Source organism: Jaculus jaculus, chromosome 4, assembly GCF_020740685.1.
Source record: "Jaculus jaculus isolate mJacJac1 chromosome 4, mJacJac1.mat.Y.cur, whole genome shotgun sequence".
Lineage (NCBI taxonomy): Eukaryota > Metazoa > Chordata > Mammalia > Rodentia > Dipodidae > Jaculus > Jaculus jaculus.
In genome coordinates this window covers 155,402,092-155,428,154 of record NC_059105.1, presented here as the reverse complement: position 1 = coordinate 155,428,154, position 26,063 = coordinate 155,402,092, and the positions used below count along the sequence as shown (strand labels likewise).

At 46.8% G+C, this 26,063-nt stretch overlaps 1 protein-coding gene across 2 annotated transcripts; it reads left to right on the top strand.

Moving 5' to 3' along the window:
- The first annotated feature begins 8,610 nt into the window (after nt 1-8,610).
- Nrros (negative regulator of reactive oxygen species) lies at nt 8,611-24,652 on the top strand. Of its 2 annotated transcripts, none has more exons than XM_045147774.1 (3): nt 8,611-8,625; nt 11,122-11,239; nt 22,451-24,652. In XM_045147774.1, exons 2-3 carry the CDS (start codon nt 11,135-11,137, stop codon nt 24,419-24,421), a joined length of 2,076 nt encoding a protein of 691 aa, XP_045003709.1. In that variant the 5' UTR covers nt 8,611-8,625; nt 11,122-11,134; the 3' UTR covers nt 24,422-24,652. The 2 variants fall into 2 exon arrangements, with proteins under 2 accessions (XP_045003709.1, XP_045003708.1); XM_045147773.1 differs by having other exon boundaries at nt 11,122-11,242.
- The last annotated feature ends 1,411 nt before the right edge of the window (nt 24,653-26,063 follow it).

Genomic DNA, 26,063 nt, shown 5'->3' with positions numbered 1-26,063 from the left:
TTAATTTATTTGAGAGCAACAGACACAGAGAGAAAGACAGATAGAAGCAGAGAGAGAGAATGGGCACGCCAGGGCTTCCAGCCTCTGCAAACGAACTCCAGACGCGTGCGCCCCCTTGTGCATCTGGCTAACGTGGGACCTGGAGAACCGAGCCTTGAACCGGGGTCCTTAGGCTTCACAGGCAAGCGCTTAACCACTAAGCCATCTCTCCAGCCCACCATTTACCTTTTTAAAAAATATATTTTATTTAGTTATTTATTTGACAGAGAAAGAGGGAGAGAGAGAGAGAAAGAGGGAGAGAGAGAGAGAGAGAGAGAGAGAGAGGGAGAGAGAGAGGGAGAGAATATGGCTGCCAGGGCCTCCAGCCATTGCAAACGAACTCCAGACATGTGTGCCCCTTGTGCATCTGGCTAACGTGGGTCCTGGGGAATTGAACCAGGGTCCTTTGGCTTTGCAGGCAAACGCTTTAACCATTTAACTTTTAACGTTAAGCCATCCCTCCAGCTCACCCATTTAATTTTTAATTTTTTTCCTTTTTATTGGCAGTTTCCATACTTACAGACAATAAACCATAATTCCTTCCCCTCCCCCACTTCCTCTTCCCAAATTGACACTCCATCATATCCCCTCCCTCTCTCCGTTAGGCTCTCTTTTATTTTGATGTCATCATCTTTTCCTCTTGTCATGAGGGTCTTATGAAGATAATGCTAGGCACTACGAGGTCATAGATATTAAGACCAATTTCTGTCTGGTGGATAGCATTCTAAGCAGCCCTGAGTACCCTTCTTGCATTCTTTCCACCATCTCTTTTGCAAATGGACCCTGAGCCATGGAAGCTGTGATAGGGATGTTTCGGAGCTGAAAATTTCTCTGTCATGTCTTCTGACCACTATGGTGCCTTTTGGGTCATCCTAGGGGTCACCACCATCTGAAAAGAGAAGTTTCTCTAACCAAAAGTAGTGAGAGTAGCATTAATTTATGGGTATGGACATTAAGTAAAGTGCTTACAGGGCACTTTGGTGAGCAAAATATGTGCAGTTAACCAGACAAGAGCAGGTGCTACACTCTACGGCTCATGACCTCCCCTGCCACAGACTTTAAAAAAAAATTATTTATGTATTTGACAGAGAGAGAGAGAGAGAGAGAGAGAATGGGCATGTCAGGGCCTCCAGCCACTGCAAATGAGCTCCAAATGCATGTCACCCCTTGCGCATCTGGCTAACATGGACCCTGGGGAATCGAACCTGGGTCCTTTGGCTTTGCCCACCAATGCCTTAACAGCTAAACCATCCCTCCAGCCCCTGCCATAGACTTTTTGTTAGGTTTTCAGTTCCAGGCATGTATTCCCTAGTGCAATAATGAGCAGTTGGTTTCCCCCATAACAGACATGCCACTGTTGCACCTGTTTGCTCATTTGGCCTGGCTGGCCAAACTTCATGCTTGCAATGTCCACTCTTTTCACCACTGATGTTTTCTGTCTCCCATAAGGCTGCATGCAGTACAGCTTTTTCTAGCTTTCTGTCAGCTGGTCTACTGGGAGAAGGTTTTCAGCTCAACCCCAGTTTGGTTTCTCAGTGACCTTGCAGCCCAGGCATGTGGAGTCTTCAGCAATAGGGTCTTATCAGCTATTCCTGATGGGAAACTAAGGGCCTCAGCAATGGCATGTTTTGGGGGCATCAGGGACCTCCCTGGCCAACAACTCACTGGAAGGTATCCCATCTCTGGCCCTGAAATTTTTCTACTAACAATCTATGGCTTAGGGGTGTGCCATTATCCAAAAAAGTAGCTCATCATGTGGCTTTACGTACAATATCCTGAATTTTGATTACCCATCCGCCCCCCTCTCCTTTTACTCAATCTCTTCCCCTGACCTGCTTTAGGCCATTCCACCCACAGTAATCTGTCCATCTACTGACATATATATACAGTACCATCCCTTTAAGTCTAACCCTCTCCTCCCTCCCTTATAGCCCATTTGCTTTTATACAAAGGAAGACTTGCTTTCTCCCGGAGAATATTCACAGAGGAAACAAGTATTTGGTCCATTGTTACACCTTTGTATATCTGTGGTGTCACCTCCACACGTTCACACTGCACCGTGCACACCGTGCTCCTCTGGATCTGCCCCTCCCCGTCTATAATTACTTGTTTCTAACGCAACACTTTTGATAGCTGCCTACTTTCTCCACAAGGTCTCTTTTTAAAGCTTTTTCGTATTCTTTTTTTTTTTTTAACATTTTTATTTATTTAATTTTAATTTTTTTTATCTCTTCACAATTTTTATTAACATTTTCCATGATGATAAAAAATATCCCATGTTAATACCTTCCCTCCCCAAACCCGCTTCATATGCTTTTTGTTTGTTTGTTTTTGAGGTAGCGTCTCACTGTAACTCAGGCTGACCTGGAATTCACTATAGAGTCTCAGGGTGGCCTTGAACACATGGCAGTCCTCCTACCTCTGCCTCCCCAGTGCTGGGATTAAAGGTGTGCGCCACCATGCTTGGCTTATAGGAGGATCGCTGTGAGTTCAAGGCCACCCTGAGACTCCATAGTGAATCCCAGGTCAGCCTGGGCTAGAGTGAAACCCTACCTCGAAAAACCAAAAAAAGAAAAAAAAAAGTCTATTTTATTTATTTATTAGAGAGAGAGAGAGAGAGAGGGGATGGGTATACCAAGGCCTCAAGCCACTGCAAACGAACTCCAGACACATGGTCTACCTTGTGCACCTGGCTTTTCGTGGGTACTGGGGAATCAAACCTGGGTCCTTAGGCTTTGTAGGCAAGTACCTTAACCACTAAGCAATCTCTCCAGCCTGCTTTTTTATTATCTCTGATTATTTTGAGGAGAAAAATGTTCAATTCTGTAAATATAGATGTATTGTTTCAAAAAATATAGCAGTAACAGCTTGAGGAGTGGGGAAGAGGAGATGTGCTTGGGACAGGGCTCGTGGGATTCTCCAGTACAAGATGAAATGTCCCAGTTGGAGAAATGGCTGAGTGATTAGAGGCACTTGCTTTCAAAGGCTGATGGTGCAGGTTCAATTCTCCAGTACCCACATAAAGCCAGATGCACAAAGTGGTGAAAGTGGTACATGCACGTGGAGTTTGCGGCACCAAGGGGCCCTGGCACACCCATTATCCCCTCTCTCTCTCCTTGCAAATAAAAAAATATATTTCTTTTTTTAAAAGATAAGATACTCACGTTGTTTATCTTGGACTTTACAGTGCAATGAGTCTGAGCAGCTTGCTCCATCTATGTAGTCTAGAAGAGTGTTTCCTAACTGAAATGTTTACTTTTTCAGAGTCTTTTCTTTCTTCGCAGACATTACATAACCTGTTTTCCTTTCCATACTGGCTTGAACCAGACCCTCACACATGCCCAGGGGCACTCTTTACTAAGTTGCACCATCCCCAGCCCCCAGACCCCAGCTACTTTTATTTTATTTATTTATTATTATTATTATTTTGGTTTTTCAAGGTAGGGTCCCGCTCAGGCCCAGGCTGACCTGGAATTTACTATGCAATCTCAGGATGGCCTTGAACTCATGGCAATCCTCCTATCTCTGGGTCCTGAGTGCTGGGATTAAAGGCGTGTGCCACCATGGCCGGTCTTTATTTATTATTTTAATTATTTAATTTTTTGTTGGTTTTGATTTATTTATTTGAGAGCGACAGACACACATATGGAGAAAGTGCCAGTTAGAGAGAAGAGAGAGAGGGAACGAATGGGCGTACCAAGGCTTCCAGTCACTGCAAACGAACTCCAGATGCATGCGCCACCTTGTGCATCTGGCTTATGTGGGTCCTGGGCTTGAACTGGGGTTCTTAGTCTTCACAGGCAAGTGCTTAACTGCTAAGCCAATGCTCCAGCACTTATTATTATTATTATTATTATTATTATTATTATTTTAATTTTGGGAGAGGGTCTTATGAAATTGACTAGACTGGCCTCAAAATTTCAATCTCCCTGACTCACTCAACCTTTCAAGTAGCTGGCATTACAAGCATGAACCACCATTTCTAGCTCTACCTTTTGTTTAGTATTGCTTCAAGGCTATTCTCACTTACATTTTTGGATCAGTCAAGAAACAGACATAGGAGCTGGATAGATGGCTTAGCAGTTAAGTTGCTTGCCTGTGAAGCCTAAGGACCCAGGTTCAACTCCCTAGTACCCACGTTAGCCTGATATAGAAGGTGGTGCATGCATCTGGAATTCATTTGCTGTGGCTGGAGGCCTTGGCCTATCCATTCTCTCTCTGTCTCCCTTTATCTGCCTCTCTCTCTCTCAAACAAATAAATAAATAATAATTTTTTTTAAAGATACAGAAATAGAATTTTGTGTTCAAGGTAGGGTCTCGCTCTAGCCCAGGCTGACCTGGAATTCACTATGTAGTCTCAGGGTGACCTCGAACTCACGGAGATCCTCCTTCCTCTTCCTCCTGAGTGCTGGGATTAAAGGTGTGTGCCACCATGCCCGGCTAGAAATAGAATTTTTTCTACCCATCCTCCGCCCCCCCCCCACCACCAGTACCACTCCAGATGCACCTCTCACTCTGCTGCCTCCCTCCAGCTGTGATCACGATCAGTAACCTCATCAGTCATGATGAGCTGTTCTCCAACATTTACAAGATCTGGGAGATCATGGATGGACTGTGCCTGGAGTAGAGGGCAAGATGGTCTTTAGGGACAGAGGGTGACTTTGATGACACCTTTACTGGTGAGAATGTCTCTGCTGATGGCTCAGCGGGCAAAGGTACCAAAGCACAATTATTACCGGTGGTGGGGTTGTCATGAGTCTTCACCCAGAGGAAACCACCTTGACAAAAGAGGCCTGTAAGAAGTATACCAAGCCGGGCGTTGTGGCACACGCCTTTAATCCTAGCACTCAGGTGGCAGATGTGGGAGGATCTCTGTGAGTTCGAGGCCAGCCTGAGACTACATAGTGAATTCCAGGTCAGCCTGGGCTACAGCGAGACCCTACCTCAGAAAACAAAAACAAAACAACAACAAAAAGAAGTGTACCAAAGATCACATGCAGTCACTCAAAAGCCAACTTGAAGAACATAGACCAGAAAGAGTAAACCCTCTTTCGGCCAAGGGCTGCAGAACAAATGAAGCACGTCCTTGCTGATGTCAATAAGTGCCAGTTTTTCATTGGTGACAATATGAATCCAGTTGGCATGGTAGCTCCCCTGGGCTGCATGACTCTTTGCATGGCTTTCTTTAAGGGTGATTTAGAAATGGAAAAATGTTAGTACATCATCAGTAATGTGGTTCTGTCACCATCATAGCTGGCTGCTGCTTGTCACCCATCCACTCAACCCCAGGACTAGATGAATGGGACTGATGTCATTGTGAACTCTTTTATTTTTATTTTTTATACTTTATTTTTATTTATTTGAGAGAGAGAGAGAGAGAGAAAGAAAGAGGCAGAGAGAAAGAGAGAGAGAATGAATGGGCATGTCAAGGCCTCCAGCCACGACAAACGAACTCCAGATACATGCGCCACCTTGTGCATCTGGCTTTTGTGGGTCCTGGGGAATCGAACCTGGGTCCTTTGGCTTTGCAGGCAGGTGCCTTAACTGCTAAGCCATCTCTCTAGCTCCAAGCTTTGTTCATTTTTAAAGAATAATTTTAATTTATTTGAGAAAGAGAGAATGGGTGTACTAGGACCTCTAGCCACTGCAAACTCCACATGCCTGCGCCACCGTGTACATCTGACTTATGTGGGACCTGGAGAATTGAACCTGGGTCCTTAGGCTTTGCAGACATGCACCTTAACTGCTAAGCTGTCTCTCCAGTCCACAAGGCTTTGTTTTTCAAGGGTTGAAAAAACACATATCACATATAGATTGTCTAAAAATAAAGTAAAAAAATGAAGCAGAAATCATCAAGACTATTTAAAATGAGAAATTTGCCAGGCATGGTGGTATACGCCTTTACTCCCAGCACTTGGGAGGCAGAGGTAGGAGGATTTGCCATGATTTTGAAGCCACCATGAGACCACATAGTGGATTCCAGGTCAGCCTGGGCTAGAGCGAGACCCTACCTTGATAACTCCCCCAAATTAATTAATTAATTTAAAAAACAAATGAGAAATTTAATGCATGAGACTGGAAGCAAATGATGGAAGAGGCTAAGGAGCCAAACAGATAGGTGACAGTTGGTCTAGGGATTAGTAATGTAGGCAACTCTGCTGTAGGTAGAGGGAAGATTAAGGGAAGGGGTGAGGGTGTCAGTGCCTGGGTCACCAGAAGCTCAGGGGCACCTCTATCCATGGCATAAAGGGAAAGAGGAAGATTCCCTGGATTCTGCTGTCTGCTTGCTTTCTACTCTCTCAGTAGTGTATGACCACATGAGAGGTTAGGAAGCAGAGCCTTCTGAAGCCAGCTCCCTGCTGAGCTGAGCAGAGCAAGGGGAAATCATTGCTCTAAGGATGACTAGCTTAAAAAAAAAATTAATTAATTATATATAGAGAGAGAAAGAGGCAGATAGAACGAAAGAGAGACTGGGCATGCCTGGGGCCTCTAGACACTGCAAAGGAACTCCAGACGCATGCGCCCCCTTGTGCATCTGGCTTATGTGTGCCCTGGGGAATAGAACTGGGCTCCTTAGGCTTTGCAGACAAACGCCTTAACCGCTAAGGCATTTCCCCAGCCCGATGACGAGCTCTTAATCAACAAGGTCATCTGTCCCCAGATTAGCTTTATTCAGATTATTTTATATTTTGTTTTTTCAAGGTAAGGTCTCGCTCTAGCCCAGGCTGACCTGGAATTCACTATGGAGTCTCAAGGGTGGCCTCTGACTCTTGGCAATCCGCCTACCTCTGACTCCCAAGTGCTGGGATTAAAGGCATGCGCCACCACTGCCCAGTTTTATTCAGATTATTAATATAGAATTTTATTCTGTTTTATTTATGTGCATGTGTGGGGGCTGCATGTGTGGGGATACCAGGTCTCCTGCCTCTGCCAGTGAATAACCATTTGGCTTCATGTCGATAGCTAAGGACTTGAGTCTCTGGCCAGCAAACTTCACAAGCAAACACCTGTAATCAGCCCCTGGAATTTTTGTTTGTTTGTTTGTTTGTTTTGGTTTTTCAAGGTAGGGTCTCACCCTGGTCCAGGATGACCTGAAATTAACTATGTAGTCTCAGGGTGGCCTCGAACTCACAGCGATCCTCCTACCTCTGCCTCCCAAGTGCTAGGATTAAAGGCGTGTGCCACCACGCCCGGCTAGCCCCTGAAATTTTTAATCTAGCCATCCTGATTCTTTTCTTTTCTTTTTTTTTTTTTTTTTGCTTTTTCAGGGTAGGGTCTCACTCTAGCTCAGGCTGGCCTGGAATTCACTATGTAGTCTCAGGGTGGCCTCGAACTCACGGAGATCCTCCTACCTCTGCCTCCCAAAGTGCTGGGATTAAACGCGTGCACCACCATGCCTGGCCTGATTACTTTTTATGCATTTAGAAGGAATAATGATAGTCAAGTGTTATTCACTCTTACTTTTTCCTGAACTGTCTTCTTACATGTAGACATAATCACCACTCAGCTTGCTTACTGCTGCTTGGAATTCATAAATAATTCCATCATTAATTACCTTCACAGTTAACAGAGCACTTTCATATGTGTTGTTCTATGAGACTCTCATAAAATTCTGTGAATAGTTATTATTGTTCTCATTTCATGGGAAGATTATCTGAGCCTTTAAAACTTTACACAAATTACTCAAGGACAACCGAGTAGAGAGGCAGAATTTAAGCTCTGGACTGTGGGGCTGGAGAGATGGCTTAGCGATTAAGGTGCTTGCATATGAAGCCTAAGGACCCCAGGTTCAATTCTCCTGGTCCAACATAAGCCAGATGCGCATGGTGGTGCGTGCATCTGGACTCTTAGGCTCCAAGTTCCATAATATTCCCATGCCATTCTGCTCCTTCAAGCCAGAAGTTGCCTGGGGACATGGCCAAAATTTTTTTTTTTTCTTGTCTAGTGGGCTGAGCTTAGAAGAAAGAGAAGAGACCTTTTAAATTTACTAAATTCTTGGTGAGCCAAAAATAAAATTACATTCATGGAATTAAGTGACGTCAGACCTATCTAGCCTTCCAGTCTGAAGAATTGCACTGTTTTTTAAAGTTATTTTTAATATTTTTATTTATTTGCAAGGAGAGAGAGAGAGAGGAGACAGGCATGTCAGGGTTTTCGCTAGTGCACACAAACTTCAGATACATGACTCACCCTGCGCATCTGGCTTTATGTGGGTAGTGGGGAATCGAACCCAGGCCAGCAGGCTTCACAAGCACCTTTCACCACTGAGCCACCTCTCCAGCCCAAGAGCTGCGCTCTTGCCCTGTGCACACCTAGATTCTGTTTCCTAACGCACAGGCAACAGCAGCACGTAGCTGCCCACGTGTGAAAGGAAGTAGAAAGGAAGGAAGGAACTGTGTTAACAATTCTCATTCTCCACCCCTCCCCCGCTTTAAAATGCCAGGGCATGCAGTGAAATGTGATGTCAGATAAACAATTTCTTTTTTTTTCTTTTTTCTTTTTTCTTTTTTTTATTCTCCTTGGCATTTGCTAAGTCTGGCTCCGTCCGCCCTATCTCAAGGTGGGCAGTGATCCCGAGGTTTTAAGGTATGTGTTGGGGGTGGAGGAGGGTGTTGGGAAGTTAAAATACTGAGGACAGGAGCCCATATGGCTCTGTGTTGGCCCATCTGTGCCTTGTGCCTACTATGAGGCAATAATGCCTGCACAGGTGCAGAAGCAGAAGGAAGGTCTGGGAGAGATTCCCAGTGTCCAGCCAGAACTGATGAAAAGCCTTTGTGGTAAGGACAACCCGCCTGGCCTCAAGAGAAGGCTGAGGCTTCTTGGTGTGGTCTCACTTGGTTTTTTCTTTTTTCTTTTTCTTTCTTTCTTTTTTTTTTTAATATTTTTATTTATTTATTTATTTGAGAGCGACAGACACAGAGAGAAAGACAGATAGAGAGAGAGAGAGAGAGAATGGGCGCGCCAGGGCTTCCAGCCTCTGCAAACGAACTCCAGACGCGTGCGCCCCCTTGTGCATCTGGCTAACGTGGGACCTGGGGAACCGAGCCTCGAACCGGGGTCCTTAGGCTTCACAGGCAAGCGCTTAACCGCTAAGCCATCTCTCCAGCCCCTCACTTGGTTTTTTCTATTAGCTGGTTTTCAGCAGTGAGCATTCCTATCTGACCAGGAAGTTAAAGTACCCACTTAGGATGGGCAAACTTACTTGAAGAAGAGGTGAAGAGGAGCTGGAAAAAAAGATGGCTTAGTGGTTAAGGCATTTGCCTGAGAAGCCCAAGGACCCCGGTTCAGTTCCCCAGGACCGCACGTACGCCAGATGCGCAAGGGGACGCACTCGTCTGGAGTTCCTTCGCAGTGGCTGGAGGCCCTGGTGTGCCCATTCTCACTTTCTCTCCATCTGTCCCTTTCTCTCTCTCTCAAATAAATGAATAAATAAAAGATTTTTAAAAAGAAAAGGGCAAGAGGAAGAAGTGAAGGTGCCTAGATGGGTCAACAGGAAGGTCTGTGAGTGGCAAGGAATGGGTGAGGAGGTGTGACTTGCTGGCCCAGGAGGAGACTAAAGAGCTGAACTGTGTGCTCCTTCCTGGGGGGCTCCAGGTGAGGACAGGCAGGTGGAATGCCAAGCCAAGCACTTGCTTTGCATTCTGAGGTGCATGGAGGTAGGAGGGGATGCCTGCGGGCTTTCTGCTCTTTTGGGAAGATGGTCAATGCAACAGTACCTAGAGGGAAGAAAGGTACCTAGTTAATCACCCTGGAGCTCAAGGAAGGAGAGTTGGGTCTGAGCTCAGCTCTTGCCACTGGAACCTCGGGTGGGCCAATATTATTTACCCCTGGGTGGTGGTCGCCTGTCCCCTATAGAAATGTGATGGTGGTGTTATATTATGGTTCCTCTTCATTTGAAAATTCTGTTGGCATATGTATAATTTTAAGCCTTCTGATAACTGTTGTTCTGTGAGCACTGGCTGGGCAAGAGGGCAGGTAAACTAACTAAGCTTCATCAGGAAGCTTTCTTTGTTTTGAGGTAGGATCTTGCTCAAGGCTGACTTTGAATTTATGGTGATCCTCCTAACGTAGCCTCCCAAGTGCTGGGATTGAAGGCGTGTGCCACCACGCCCAGCAGGCATCTTCTTTACATATGAAGATGATAACTTTTATTTTCCTCTCAACTTGCATTCCATATTCTAGCAAAAAGACTAAAATCAAGCCAGATGTAGGAGGCAGAGGAAACCTACCTTGGGAAGTGGGGCGGGGGGGAGAAGAAGAAGAAGCTGGGGTGAGTATGGTGGCCCATGCCTTTAATCCCAGCACTCAGGAGGCAGAAGTAGGTGGATTGCTGTGAGTTCCAGGCCACCCTGAGACTACAGAATGAATTCCAGGTCAGCCTGGAGTGAGACCCTACCTGGAAAAACCAACCCCCCCCCAAAAAAAAAACAAAATCACTTTTTTTTTAAACAAAGATCTATGAAATGAGTTATTGACCATTGAGATCTACACTTTTCTAAAGTTTTATGTCAGCAACATGATTAGTAATGCTATGGCTCCAAAGGCCACAGTTTCGCTTCTAGCTCACCCTCTGTTTATTTAGTCAGGGCATTTTACTCTTGAGTTTGTGCAGACATCGGACTGGGTTGAGCTGGAGGGAGGAAAACTAGAATGGCAGAGCATTGAAACACCTGGTGACTTTAGACCTGGTAACTGGAGTCCTTTGCTTCTCCTGTCCTGAGTTCTTTGGGGGTGCAGAATTCAGCCACCTGTCTTCTCTAGGGTGCAGGTAAAACAAAAATGAGTTCCTGTGAGCTGGGCATGGTGGCGCACGCTTTTAATCCCAGCACTCGGGAGGCAGAGGTAAGAGGATCGATCGCTAGGAGTTCAAGGCCACCCTGAGATGACATAGTGAATTCCGGGTCAGACTGACCTAGAGTGAGACCCTACCTCAAAAAAAAAAAAAAAAAAAAAAAAAAAGAGAGAGAGTTCTTGTGCTTGTTTCAGTGAAAGGTTGAAAGTGTTGGCTAAGCGCTGGCTCCTATCCTGCACCAAACAGCCTTCCCGGATGTCCTGCCTCACTCGCTTCTTCTCTGTCCACAGTGCCAGGCTTGAGATGGAGGTGCTGCCTCTTTGGCTGTGCCTGAGTGTACACTTCCTGACCATGGAATGGAGGAACAGAAGTGGGCTAACCACTGCAGCTTCCCAAGCAGGTTGCAAGGTGGTGAGTTTCCCCTTGAACTCTGACTTGTCTTTGTCCCTGTCCTGACAAGATTTGCTTGGAAAGCTGAGGATTGTCAGTCATTAAGCTTACTGTTTATTTATTTATTACACACACACACATACACACACAAACACACACACACACACACAGAGAGAGAGAGAGAGAGAGAGAGAGAGAGAGAGAGAGAGAGAGCACGTCAGGGCCTCTGGCCACTGCAGATGAACTCCAGATGCATGTGCCATCATCTGGTGCATCTGGCTTTATATGTAGTAGTGAGTCAAATCCAGACTGTCAGGCTTTATCAGCCGGTACCTTTAACCACTGAGCCATCTCCTCAGCCCAAGCTTCATGTGTTTTGAATACTTGGACACCAGCTGGTAGCAATTTAGGAGGTAGAGCCTTGATGAAGGAGGTGTGTCACTGTTGGCAGACCTTGAGGTTTATTAGTCCAGCCCATTGGGTGTTCAGAGCTTGCTTACTCTTAAAAAAAAAAAATATGGGCTGGAGAGATGGCTTAGCGGTTAAGTGCTTGCCTGTGAAGCCTAAGGACCCCCATTCGAGGCTCGATTCCCCAGGTCCCACGTTAGCCAGATGCACAAGGGGGTGCACGCATCTGGAGTTCGTTTGCAGTGGCTGGAGGCCCTGGCACGCCCATTCTCTCTCTCTCCCTCTATCTGTCTTTCTCTCTATGTCTGTCGCTCTCAAATAAATAAATAAAAAATGAACAAAAAAAATTAAAAAAAATTATATATCTATATATATATATATTTTAGTTTTTCGAGGTAGGGTCTCACTCTGGTCCAGGCTGACCTGGAATTAACTGTGTAGTCTCAAGATGGCCTCAAACTCATGGTGATCCTCCTACCTCTGCCTCCCAAGTGCTGAGATTAAAGGTATGCACCACCATGCCCAGCCTTAAAAATATTTTTTAAAATATTTTATTTTTATTTATCTATTAGCTGCAGAGAGAGAGAGAGAGGGAGAGGGAGAGAATGGGTACACCAGGGCCTCTAGCCACTGCACATGGACTCTAGACGCATGCACCACCACGTGCCTCTGGCTTATGTGGGACCTGGAGAATTGAACCTGGGTCCTTAGTCTTCGCAGGCGAGCGCCTTCACCACTAAGCCATCTCTCCCGATTGTCAGTCATTAAGGAGCAGGCGTGAACACATCTGACTCGGTCTGTACATGCTGAGCCTGATGCAATGTGCGCTCTGCTTTTCAGTCACAGGTCTTCAAGACGGTGACTGGGGAAGGCCAAGCGCCTTGTGCCCCCACTGTCATTACTGCGGAAGACAGAAGGCCCCACAGACAGACCCTAGGTCAGCCACCTGGAGCAAGAATACTGGTTACACATCTGGATTACTGAGCACCACTGGGGGTACAGAATCATGAGGGAGGGCCGCCAGTGGTGGAGAAGAAGCCCTGCCTGTGACTTTGTGTGTGAGCCCACAGCAGATGCTTCCACACGCAGAGGTCATGAGCCTCGGGCTGCAGTGCTGAGCAGCGCCCTTGACCAGGCCATGAACTTGAGAAGGTTCCAGAGAGGCTTCCTGAGCCCTCACAGCTGCCTTCTGAGGGCTTCCAGCCTGTAGGTAGAAATAGCCTTGGCTCATAATTCTGCGCATTTCCAGAAATGTTCCCCTTTGTCTACAACTGAGTGTTATCAAAAGTCTGCTTGACACACACATACTTCTTAACATTCCTTAAGCCCCGTGATAAACCAGGCACTGGAAGACAAATTGAAAATCAGGGTTAACACATCTTTTCTTTTTAAAATATTACTTATTTCTTTGCAAGGAGAGAGACCAAGAGAGAGAGAGGTAGAAAGAGACAGAATGGGTGTTTCAGGGCCTTCTGGTTTTTCAAAGTAGGGTCTCACGCTAGCCCTAGGCTGTCCTGGAATTCACTATGTAGTCTCTAGTTGGCCTTGAGCTCATAGCAATACTCCTACCTCTGCCTCCTGAGTGCTGGGATTAAAGGCGTGCGCCACCATGCTCACCCCAACTTCTTCTTCTTCTCCCCAATCGGGTTTCACTCTGGCTCAGGCTGACCTGGATATTCACTATGTACTCTCAGAGTGGTCTCAAACTCATGGTGATTCTCCTACCATTGCCTCCCAAGTGCTGGGATTAAAGGCGTGCACCACCATGCCCAGCCTGGCTTCTTTAAAAAAAAAAAATTGTTTATTGACTTTGAAAGAAAGAGAGAGAGAATGGGCATGCCAGGGGTCTCCTGCCACTGCAAATGAACTCCAGATGCATGTACCACTTTGTGCATCTGGCTTTACATGGGTTCTGGGGATTCAAACCCAGGCCATTAGGTTTTGTATGCAAGTGCCTTTAACCACAGACCCATCTTTCTAGCCCCAGGGTTAATTTAATGTTTACTTTCAAGTGTGTTTGGTGTTGGAGAAAGAATATTCTTCTTTTTTTTTTTTTTTTTGGTTTTTCCAGGTAGGGTCTCACTCTGGCCCAGGCTGACCTGGAATTCACTATGGAGTCTCAGGGTGGCCTCGAACTCATGGCAATCCTCCTACCTCTGCCTCCCGAGTGCTGGGATTAAAGGCGTGCACCACCACGCCCAGCTAGAAAGAATATTCTTTAAAAAAAAAAAAAAGAATATTCTTGCAGGGCATGGTGGAGCACGCCTTTAATCTCAACACTCGGGAGACAGAGGTAGGAGAACCAGTTCAAAGCTACCCTGAGACTCCATACTGAATTCCAGGTCAGCCTGGGCTAGAGTGAGACCCTACCTCAAACAAAACAAAACAGATTCTTAAAGCTAACTAATATCAAAGTTGGTAGCTACCATGGTTCTGAGCATCTTGTAGGACCTTTTGTCACTGTGTTACCGGACACTTCAGGATGGCATATGGGTCACCAGCCAGACAGGCCAGATTTCAACTGCAATCCTACCAGATTAGCTGGTGACATTGGAGCCAGGCTGTGCCATAGTTTCTTCCTCTAAAATAAAGAGGGAATAATATCTGCTAGGCATGGTGTTGTATGCCTGTCAGCTCAGCATTCAGTAGGTGGTGGTGGGCGAATCAGGAGTTCAAGGCCAGCCTGGGCTATTAGTGAGTGTGAGGCCAGCATTGTTTACATGGGATCCTGTCAATGCTGCTGACAATTGAATGAGGCAATCCATGTTAAGCGCTGGTAATGTAGTGAGTACCCTTGTTTTCCCTCTTTTCATTGTTGTATTGTTATTACTCTTTGCTACATTTTACCTCACCATTTCCTTACAGAGGCAACAACAGACTAACATCACAATAACTCTTCAAGGGTTTCCAGGCACAGGAAGAGAAGGGAATACAGTAAGAATTCTTTGGTCACTTTTTCGGGGCTCAAGCTAGCCTCTGCCTGATGGTAGGAGACTCAATTACCAGGAAGCCCAAAGACTGAATTTCCTCTGGGTCTTATGATTAGAGAACTAAGGATTTGAGAGTCTAGGTACTTCCTATTGCATTAGCCATTTTGACATGAAGATGAAGTGGGCATGGTAAGGTTTTTCTAGGGCTCTGGTGATCATGTGGCCCTTTGCGGCACCTTAGGAAATATAAAGGTCTGACCTCTTTGATTACAGCAGTTGTGACAGAACAGGGTCCCTTGCAGGTGGAGGAAAGTCCCTGGTCACAGCACTTTCCAGAGTCATCATGGAGCAAATATACCTTAAGCCAGTGATGCAGGATTTTGAGGTTCTTCCAGAATTTATGAGCCCCCAAGTTTTGGGTTTATTTATTTATTTATTTATTTGAGAGTGACAGACACAGAGAGAAAGACAGATAGAGGGAGAGAGAGAGAATGGGCGCGCCAGGGCCTCCAGCCACTGCAAACGAACTCCAGACGCATGCGCCCCCTTGTGCATCTGGCTAACGTGGGACCTGGGGAACCGAGCCTCGAACCGGGGTCCTTAGGCTTCACAGGCAAGCGCTTAACCACTAAGCCATCTCTCCAGCCCAAGTTTTGGGTTTTTATTCCACCTTTAACAAAGAATTGATGAAGATGGATTCAAGGAGGCTAAATTATGAATGATCAAGTTTATTTAGGGAAAAAAAAAATCACAAATTGTGGGCTTTAGGAAACATGCTGTCAGGTGGAAACACCGCATAGTTTATCAAGTTCATTTAAAAGAAATTGAAGTTTTTGGGGGAAAAAAAGTGGAGTAGAGCCGCAAGCATGTGGACTTAAGAGAAACTGAGGCTTTTATTTTATTTTATTTTTAATTTATTTATTTGAGAGTGACAGACACAGAGAGAAAGACAGATAGAGGGAGAGAGAGAGAATGGACGCGCCAGGGCTTCCAGCCTCTGCAAACGAACTCCAGACGCGTGCGCCCCCTTGTGCATCTGGCTAACGTGGGACCTGGGGAACTGAGCCTCGAACCGGGGTCCTTGGGCTTCACAGGCAAGCGCTTAACCGCTAAGCCATCTCTCCAGCCCGAAACTGAGGCTTTTAAAGACAGGCTAGAGTAAAGCTGCAAGTCACGGAGCTTGTGCAGGGAAATGGGAAGAAGCCCATGGCATGTGCCCCGTGTGCTTTGAGAAATTCGGAGGGCAAATGGCGAGGCTCAAGGAAAAAAAAAAAAAAAGGTGGGGGGGTACAGATATTAAAGCACGGATCAAGAAAGTCAGAGGAGAAATGAGTAATAAAGAGGGTTATACTCATGGTTACCTCGAGTTTAAAGGAATTAAACAGGTAGTGGGCCTAAAGCTGGTGAGAGCACCCACGTGGTACATTTGGAGTGTAAGAAAGATGCTCACATGGTAGATTCAGAGACCCGAGGAAAATCACGTATGTAATCGAAGTGAGAAGTTACCCCAAACCATAAAGCAGAGGCAAGCAGAAAAGCCATGTATACCAAGAAACAGTTTCATGCTCTTCCTGGCACCCCCACCCCCTCCAAGAAGGCTGGGTGAGGGGAAGCTGGACTGATGTGTGTCCTTGGGGCCCTAATGAGCAGAGAAGCAAAGCAGGGCTGAGCAGAGCAGGGCGCAGTCAGTGACAGGAAGAAGACAGGCGTCTTTAGAGACAAGGGGAAAACCGGATTGGTTGGTAGACTGAGGGCGGATCCCTGGACCAGCTCATCCAGGGCCTTCTGTCTAGGTAGCATGATGGACTGGGCAGCAGGGGCTGATGTAGAGCAGTCTCCTCCATCAACACGAATTCCCTTTCTGCTGTTCTTGTGCCAGGGCAAGATGGCGTGCGGGGTGGTATCTCTTGGTTCTCTCTGGGCTGCAATATTTAACTAAAACTGCCTAAAAAAGAGCTAGCTTTCTCCTATTCACCTTCACTAGGGAGATGGCTTAGGGGTTAAAAGTACTTGCTTGCAAAGCCAGCTGCTGTCCCAGGTTCGCTTCCCCAGTACCCACATTAAAGCCAGACACACAAAGTGGCACATGCATCTGGAGTTTGTCTGCAGCAGCATGAGGACCTTGTGTGACCATTCTGTTTCTCTCTCCCTCCTCTCTCTCTCTCTCTCTCACTCTCTCTCTCTCTCCATACACACACACACACACACACACACACACACACACACACACACACACACACAGGTTTTTCAAGGTAGGGTCTCATTCTAGCCCAGGCTGACCTGGAATTCACTATGTATTCTCAGGGTGGCCTTGAACTCACAGCAATCCCCCTACCTCTGCCTCCTGAGTGCTGGGATTAAAAGCATGCACCACCACACCTGGATATAAATAATTTTTTATTGTTGTTGTTTTGTGTTTTTTTTTTGGGGGGGGGGCAGGGTTTCACTCTAGCCCAGGCTAACCTGGAATTCACTGTGTAATCTCAGGGTAGCCTTGAACTCATAGCGATCCTCCTACCTCTGCCTCCTGAGTGGTGAGATTAAAGGCACCCATTTTATAATTAAAGAAAAAAAATACACCTTGTCTCTGAATGTGGAAAATAAATTTATTTTTACTATTTACTTATTTAAGCTTAAAAATTTTTAATTGACAACTTCCATAATTGTAGAAAATAACCTATGATCCCCCCACTTTCCCCTTTGAAACTCCACTCTTCATCATCCTCTTTCCCCCACTCATCAGTTTCTCTTTTATTTTTATCATCTTTCCTCCTGTTATGATGGTCTTATGTAGGTAGTGTCGGGTGCTGTGAGGTCATGGATATCCAGGCCATTTTGTGTCTGGAGGAACACGTTGTAAGGAGTCCTACCCTTCCTTTGGCCCTTAAATTCTTTCTACCACCTCTTCAGCAATGGACCCTGAGCCTTGGAAGGTGTGATAGAGATATTGCAGTGCTGAGCACTCCTCTGCCACTTCTTCTCAGCACCATGACACCTTCTGAGTCATCCCAAGGTCACTACTATCTGAAAAGAGAAACTTCTCCAGTCAAAAGTGAGAGTAGCATTAATATATGGGTATGAACATTAAGAGAAGTGCTTACTGGGCAGTTTGGTGAGCATATATATACATTTAGCTAGACAGCAGCAGAGGTTACACCCCTAGGGCTCATGACTATCCCTGTTGTAGGTTTTCAGTATCAGAGATGTATTCCCTCCCATGGAGTGGGTCTCTAGTCAAATTAGAGGGCAGTTAGTGTCCCCCATAACAGATGTACCCATTGGCTCATTTGGCCTGGCTGGCCAAATATAAGGCTTGCAGTGTCCACTGTTGAGTATCTTCACTGGTGATTTCTCTTTCTCCCATTGAGCTGCATGCAGAATGGCTTCTTCCAGCTCTCTGTCAGCTGGTCTACATGGAGGAGGTTTTCAGCTCAGCTCCAGCAGGGTTTCTCAGTGACCTTGCAGCCCAAGTATGTGGAGTCTTCAGCAATAGGGTCTTACTAATTATTCCTGGGAAACCAAGATCCTTGGCAATGGCCTGTAATATTTTGGGGGCATCAGGGACATCCCTGGCCAACAACTCACTGGAAGGTATCCTATCCCTGGCACTGAAAATTTTCTAGTAACAACATATGGCTTCTGGGTGTTTCATTGTCCAAAAAAGTAGGTTTCCATATGACTTATTTATATCCTCTTAGATTTTGATTACCACTCCCTCCACCTTCCCTTTACTCAATCTCTTCTCCTGACCTCACTTAGGCCTTTCTATCCCCCATTAATCTGTCCTACTTACATATATACAATACCATACTATTAAGTTCCCCTTCCCTCCCTTTCTATTCCCTTTATGTCCCCTTTGTAGCTTATTGGCCTCTGAGTTTTCTTCCTACTCACATAGAAGTCCAATCATTTATAGCCAGGATCCACATATGAGAGACAACATGTGACATTTGGCTGTCTGTGCCTGGGTTACCTCACTAAGTATAATCCTTTGCAGATCCATCCATTTTCCTAAAATTTTTATAACTTCATTTTTTTTTTTTTTACTGCTAGTAGAACTCCATTGTGTAAATGTGCCACATCTTCATTATCCTCTCATCAGTTGAGGGACAGTTAGGCTGGTTCCATTGAGGAAAATAAATCTTATTTTTAAAAGTGGAAGTTCACCACAAATTAATCCATCCCACTGTAATTCCAGTAAAAATTCAGTGGGTTGGGTATGGTGGTACATGCCTTTAATCCCAGTACTTGGGAGGCAGAGGCAAGAGGATTGCTGTGAATTTGAGGCCAGCCTGGAACTAGAGTGGGTTCCAGATCAGCCTAGGCTAGAGTAAGGCCCCTTCCTGAAAATAAATAAATAAATAAATAAATAATAAAAATAATTCAGTGGATTTTTTTAGGGTATTGTGAGTGTGTGGAAGGAACCTAACAAGTTCATTGTAATGTCAATGCTAAAATTAAAAAAAAACCTCATATGCTCTACAATGGGGATATTAATTAATTAGAGCATACTAGTAATAACAGCTAATGTTTTTAGCATAATAAATGTGTTTTACATATACTATACACTATAATCATGCTACTATATTCATTCCTCAAGAAAAGTTAGAAAACTAGCTGGGTGTGGTGGCGCACACCTTTAATCCCAGCACTCAGGAGGCAGAGGTATGAGAATCTCCGTGAGTTCGAGGCCACCCTGAGACTACATAGTTAAGTCCAGGTCAGCCTGGACCAGAGTGAGACCCTACCTCAAAACCCTTGACCCCCCAAAAAAGAAAAAGTTAGAACACTACTAAGAGATTAGTGAAGATTTTCATTTTCTTTTTTTTTAAATTTTTATTAGCATTTTCCATGATTATAAAAAAAAAAATCCCATGTTAATTCCCTCCCTCCCCCCCCCCACTTTCCCCTTTGAAATTCCATTCTCCATCATATTACCTCCCCATCTCAATCATTGTACTTGCATATATACAATATCAACCTATTAAGTATCCTCCTCCCTTCCTTTCTCTTCCCTTTATGTCTCCTTTTTAACTTACTGGCCTCTGCTACTAAGTATTTTCATTCTCACGCAGAAGCCCAGTCATCTGTAGCTAGGATCCACATCATTTTCTTTTTTTGAGGCAAGCCCAACAGACTAGCCTTTTTTATTTTTTTATGTGAGAGAGAAGAGTGAGAGAGAACTGTGCACCAGGGCCTCCAGTCACTGCGATCGAACTCCAGACGTGTGTGCCCCCGTGTGTGCATGTGCACATGTGCAACCTTGTACGCTTGTGTCACTTTGTGCATCTGGCTTATGTAGGACTTGGAGAGTTGATCATGGGTCCTTAGGCTCCACAGGCAAGTACCTTAGCTGCTAGGCCATCTCTCCAGCCCCTCCAGCCCCATTTTCTATCTTTTAATGTAGCATCAATTTTTAGTTATTGGAAGGTATTTATTTATTTATCTGACAGAGAAAAAGGGAGGGAGGGAGGGAGAGAGAGAGAGAAAAAACAGGGCCTCTAGCCACTGCAAACGAACTCCAGATGCGTGCGCCCCCTTGTCCATCTGGCTAACGTTGGTCCTGGGGAATTGAACTGGGATCCTTTGGCTTTGCAGGTAAACGCCTTAACCGTGAAGCCGTCCCTCCAGCCCGAAAGGTTTGATTTTAATAGTCAGTTTTGGCTGGGCATGGTGGCACACACCGCTAAGTCCCAGCACTCAGGAAGCTGAGGTAGGTGACGCTCCGTGAGTTTGAGGCCAGCTTGAGACTACAGAGTGAATTCCAGGTCAGCCTGGGCTAGAGTGAGACCCTGCCTCAAAAGTAGAAATCAGATGTTGAACTTGATGTGTAAAAGATTAGCTTCTCAATGCTGATCAGACTCAGAGCCGATGTTCATACTTAAGTGTCAACTCAAAACCTGGCCTGCTGCTTCTTCTTGGGGATGTTTCTCCCCTGCTGCATTGTCCCTGGGGATTGGGCTCACAACTTTAGGTAACTGGCCATTTTTCACTGACCAAGGTATAGAAAGGAAAGACATTGCTCTTCTGACTCAGTTTTGCTGATCATGGGGCCGACTTAAAGTAACCTGGCTTGTGTGGTTTCTGCAATGCATTCATGCCTGCTCCTTAAAATGAACAATTGCAGTAAGAAAAGCACCGAACAGGGCTTCAGATGGCTGTGCTCTGGCCCCTGCATCACCAGAGGCTCTTCACTTGTCCCCTCTAGACCCAGGGTGCTGATCCAACAGAAAGTCCCTCTCAGTGCAGCATGTAGGAGAGCCTCCAGGGAAAATTATTTGGGTGAAATACGGCTGCTATAGCGATGCCAGTTGTTGAGCGGTGGTCCTCTTAGAGACTTGGGTGTCATGCCATAGCAACAGCAGCGCAAGGGAGACCATTTACCAAGTGCCTGCTGGGAGCCTGGCACTTTGATAGAGCCTTCCAGTGCTTTAATCTCACAATAACCCTCTGAACTAGGAGCTATTTTTTACCTCCAGGTTTTAGAAGAAGTAACAAATTTAGGCTAAATTATTTATCCAAAGTCACACAGGAAATACATGCACGTGGTGGTATTCAAATCCTGGGCTCCTCTGTCCTCATGGCTCAAACCAAACTGTATATGCAGTTGTTACCTCTTCACAACTAATGAAAAGGTATTCAGCTCTTTAATCTCTGTGGGTTTGTGCGTGTTCGTTTTGAGATAGGGTCAGTATGGCCCAGGCTGCCTTGAATTTGAGATTCTCCTGCCTCAGCCATTCATTCGCCATGCCTAACTTCACATTGTGTGTGTGTGTGTGTGTGTGTGTGTGTGTGTGTGTGTGTGTGTGTGTTTGAGGCAGGGTTTCACTTTAGTCCAGGCTGACCTGTAATTCACTCTAGTCTCAGGCTGGCCTCGAACTCACGGTGATCCTCCTACCTCTACCTCCCAAATACTAGGACTAAAGGTGTGGGCCACCATGTCCAGCTCACATCTTGTGTTTTAAGTGAGGTTTGGAATTCAGCTCTTAGCTGATTACTTAAAGGGTGAAGGCATTTTCCTTTTTAAAAATTGTTATCTCTGGCTCTCAGAAGGCAGAGGTAGGAGGATCACCATGAGTTCAAAGCCACCCTGAGAGTACATATTGAATTCCAGGTCAGCCTGGGCTAGAGTGAGACCCTACTTCAAAATCCCCCCCCCCAAGAAAAAATTGTTATCTCATTCTGGGTGTGGTAGTGCACACCTTTAATCCCAGCATTTGGGAGGCAGAGGTAGGAGGATCGCTCTGAGTTTGAGGCCAGCCTGGGACTACAGAGTGAGTTCCAGGTTCACCTGGGCTAGAGTGAGACCCTACCTTGAAGAAAAGAAAGCTAGCTCTCAGTCAAGTACGTGGCTCAATGGTTGAATGTGTGCTGAGCATGCCCGAGGCCCTGGATTCAATCCTTGGCTTCAAAATGAGATGATGAAGGGCTGGGCAGGTGGCTCAGTTGTTAAAGGCACTTGCCTGCAAAGATTGGTGGCCTGGGTTCAATTCTTCAGTGCCCATGGGAATCCAGATGCACAAAGTGGTGCATGCATCTGGAGTTCGTTTTTTAGTGGCTAGAGGCCACTCTCTTCTCTGTCAGATAAATGAAAACATTTTAAAATCAGATGATGCTTGTAGTAACAATAAGCAATCTCTAGGATCATTCTTAGTGCCCACTTCTCATTCTCTCTCTCTCTCCATGTCAGATAAATAAAAACATTTAAAACAAAACCAGATGATGACTATATTAACAATAATCAATCTCTAGGATCATTCTTAGTGGTTACAGGGACAGTTTGATAAATGAACTACATTTCTTAGCATGAGCCTTCACTTCAGACATGCCCTCCCCACTGACCCCTGTTATTTTTATTTTTTATCTTTTTTTTTGGGGGGGGGTGACCTAGGTAGGTGGAGTTGTTGACTGCCGAGGACAGAACCTGGCCTCGGTGCCCAGCGGCTTGCCACCCCATTCTCAGACGCTCATGCTGGATGCCAACCCCCTGAAGACCCTGTGGAATCACTCGCTGCAGCCCTACCCGCTCCTGGAGACGCTCAGCCTGCAAAGGTGCCACTTGGAGCGCGTGGGCCGCCGCGCTTTCGGGATGCAGCGCCGCTTGCTCAGCCTGGGCCTGGCGGACAACCGCCTGTCCGCGGACCACAGGGAGACGGCGGCGGCTCTGCGCACGCTGCCGGGGCTGCGGACCCTCGACCTGTCGGGCAACTCCTTGACGGAGGACATGGCTGCCCTGATGCTTCGGAACCTCCCCGCCCTGGAGGCCGTGTCCCTGGCGAGGAACGCGGTCATGAGGCTGGATGAGTCGGTCTTCGAGGGCCTGCAGCGCCTGCGGGAGCTGGATTTGCAGAGCAACTACATCTTCGAGATCGAGGCCGGCGCTTTTGATGGCTTGCCGGCGCTCAGCAACCTCAACCTGGCCTACAACAACCTCCCGTGCGTCGTGGACTTCAGCCTCACCCAGCTGCGCTTCCTCAACGTCAGCTACAACAGCCTGGAGTGGTTCCTGGCCGCCAGGGCCGAGGTGGCCTTTGAGCTGGAGGTGCTGGACTTGTCCCACAACCAGCTGCTGTTCTTCCCTCTGCTACCCCAGTGCAGCAAGTTGCATACCCTCCTGCTCCGGGACAACAACATGGGTTTCTACAGAGACCTGTACAACACCTCGTCCCCTCGGGAGATGGTGGCCCAGTTCCTGCTGGTGGATGGCAACGTGACCAACGTCACCACGGTGGACCTCTGGGAGGAGTTCGCCTCCAGCGACCTGTCAGCCGTGCGCTTCCTGGACATGAGCCAGAACCAGTTCCATCATCTGCCAGACGGCTTCCTGAAGAAAATACCTTTCCTTTCCCACCTGAACCTCAACCAGAATTGCCTGGTGAGGCTCCACATCCGCGAGCGGGAGCCCCCAGGGGTGCTCACCGAGTTGGACCTGAGCCACAACCAGCTGGTGGAGCTGCGCCTGGCACCCGGGCTGGCCGGCTGCCTGGAGAACCTGCGCCTGTTCAACCTGAGCTCCAACCAGCTTCTGGGGGTCCCCGCTGGCCTCTTTGCCAGCGCCACCAACATCACTACCATTGACCTGAGCCACAATCGGATCTCACTCTGTCCCCGCCCGGCTCCCCCAGACCCTACGGAGGCCCCCAACTGTGTGGATTTCAGAAACCTGGCCTCCTTGAGGAGCCTGTCTCTGGAGGGCTGTGGTTTGAGGGCCTTAGGGGATTACTCATTTCAGGGGACTGCCCTCACCCACTTAGACCTGTCCAGCAACTGGGGGATCCTAAATGGGAGCCTCCGCCCTCTGCAGGACGTTGCCCCCACATTACAGGTTCTGTCCCTGAGGAACGTGGGCCTCAGTTCTGGCTTCAGGGACCTGGAGTTCTCTGGTTTTAGCAATCTGCGGGACTTGGATCTGTCAGGCAATTCCTTGACCAGCTTCCCCAGGTTCCGGGGCAGCTTGGCCCTGCGGACGCTGGACCTCCGCAGGAACGCTCTCACCGCCCTGCCCCAGAGGGCCGCCTCCGAGCCGCTGCTGCTGGGTCTGCATGCCATCTACCTGAGCCAGAATCCATACGACTGCTGTGGGGTGGAGGGATGGGGGTCCCTGGAGCACTTAAACACTGTTGCCGACTTGGCGATGGTCACTTGCAACCTGTCCTCCAGGGTCATTCGTGTGACGGAGCTTCCTAGGGGCAAGTTTCAGGACTGTAAGTGGGGGCAGGTGGACACGGGCCTGCTGTACCTCGTGCTCATTCTGCCCAGCTGTCTCACCCTGCTGGTGGCTGGCACTGTCATCTTCCTCACATTTAAGAGGCCGCTGCTTCAGGTCATCAAGGACCGCTGTCACTGGTCCTCGACGTACTGACGTGTCCCTGCCAAGGTTAGCATTGGTTTGTGCGGGTAAGGATGCTCTCTCTCTCTGCAAAATGTGAAGATCTTCTGCAGAGAACAAGTCTGATGAGTTGAGGGTTAAGCACCTTGAAGTCCTCCCTCTGCCCCTGCATTGTAGTCCTCCGCATCCTGGCAAAATATTTATTAAGTGGTTTTTCTATAAAAGTAAAAGACGGGCCCTATAAATATTTCTAAATCCAACACAGCTTGTCTTTATGTTTGTTTTTTTTTTTTTTCTAATGTCTTCAATAGTTTCTCTGGGGTTATTTTTTCCATGATCTTTCTTTGGTGACAGTCACAAAGGTAAGAGGATGGCAATCTAATGCTACCTCGTAGCCAGCCCCACTCCCAGAGCGGGTCCCCGGGGGGGGAGGGGGGGAGTAAGTCGGCACCCTGAGGATTCAACCAAGGACAAGAATTCTAAAGCAAGAGGGGGCTGAAGAGGTGACCCAGCCACCAAAGGTGCTTGCTTGTAAAGCTTGGCAGCCTGGGTTCGATCCCCCGGTGCCCATGTGAAGCCAGATGCACTAAGTGGCACATACATCTGGAGTTCATTTGCAGTGGTAAGAGGCCCTGATGCATTCATTACTACCCTCCCCCATTTTCCCTCTCTACATAAAAATATGTTAAAAAAAAAAAAAAAGAATTACAAGGCAAGCTGGAGAGTCTAGCACACCCTATCCATCCTCTGGTGGTGGCCAAGCAATGAGAAAGGGCCTGTGACAGAGCCATCTCCAGGTGCCCTGGATTTCACGTCTCCAGTCTCTGACAGGCAGACATGATCTTTCCATGGGAAAACCAACTGTGCCCTAAGATCATGCACTCAGAGAACTGAAGCCTAGGCACAGAGCTTGCTAAGGAATGCAGAAAAGAGAATCATCTGCTAACTTGTAGCCATCCTAACTCTTTTTAAAATTTTTGTCTATTTTTTGAGGTAGGGTCTCACTCTGGCCCAGGCGGACCCGGAATCCATAGTCTCAGGCTGACCTCAAACTCACAGTGATCCTCCTACCTCAGTCTCCAGAGTGCTGAGATTAAAGGCGTGTGCTGCCATGCCCAGACATCCTAACTATAAGAAGATCACAAACATCAAAATCACTCACATTCTGGCTTTGCAAGCAAGTGCCTTTAACTGCTGAGCCATCTTCCCACTCCTGTCCTTGAACATTTTATCTCTTATTTAGTCAGTCATAAAGAAAGTAAATGAGGGCTGGAGAGATGGCTTAGCGGTTAAGTGCTTGCCTGTGAAGCCTAAGGACCCCGGTTCGAGGCTTGGTTCCCCAGGTCCCACGTTAGCCAGATGCACAAGGGGGCGCATGCGTCTGGAGTTCGTCTGCAGTGGCTGGAAGCCCTGGCTCGCCCATTCTCTCTCTCTCTCCCTCTATCTGTCTTTCTCTCTGTCACTCTCAAATAAATAAATAAAAATGAACAAAAAATATTTTTAAAAAAAGAATGTAAATGAAAAAAAAGAAAGAAAGTAAATGAATGCCTGGAGAGATGGCTTAGTGGTTAAGACCCTTGTCTGCAAAACCAAAGGACTCAGGTTCAATTCCCCAGGACCCACGTAAGCCAGATAGATGTACAAGGTGGCATGTGCGTCTGGAGTTTGTTTTAGT

Coding starts and splice junctions, on each gene's coding strand:
- Nrros (XM_045147773.1), top strand. CDS start 11,135: ATGGAGGTGCTGCCTCTTTGGCTGTGCCTGAGTGTACACTTCCTGACC. Junction 11,243..22,450: donor CCCAAGCAGGTTGCAAGGTG/GTGAGTTTCCCC, acceptor GGGGTGACCTAG/GTAGGTGGAGTTGTTGACTG.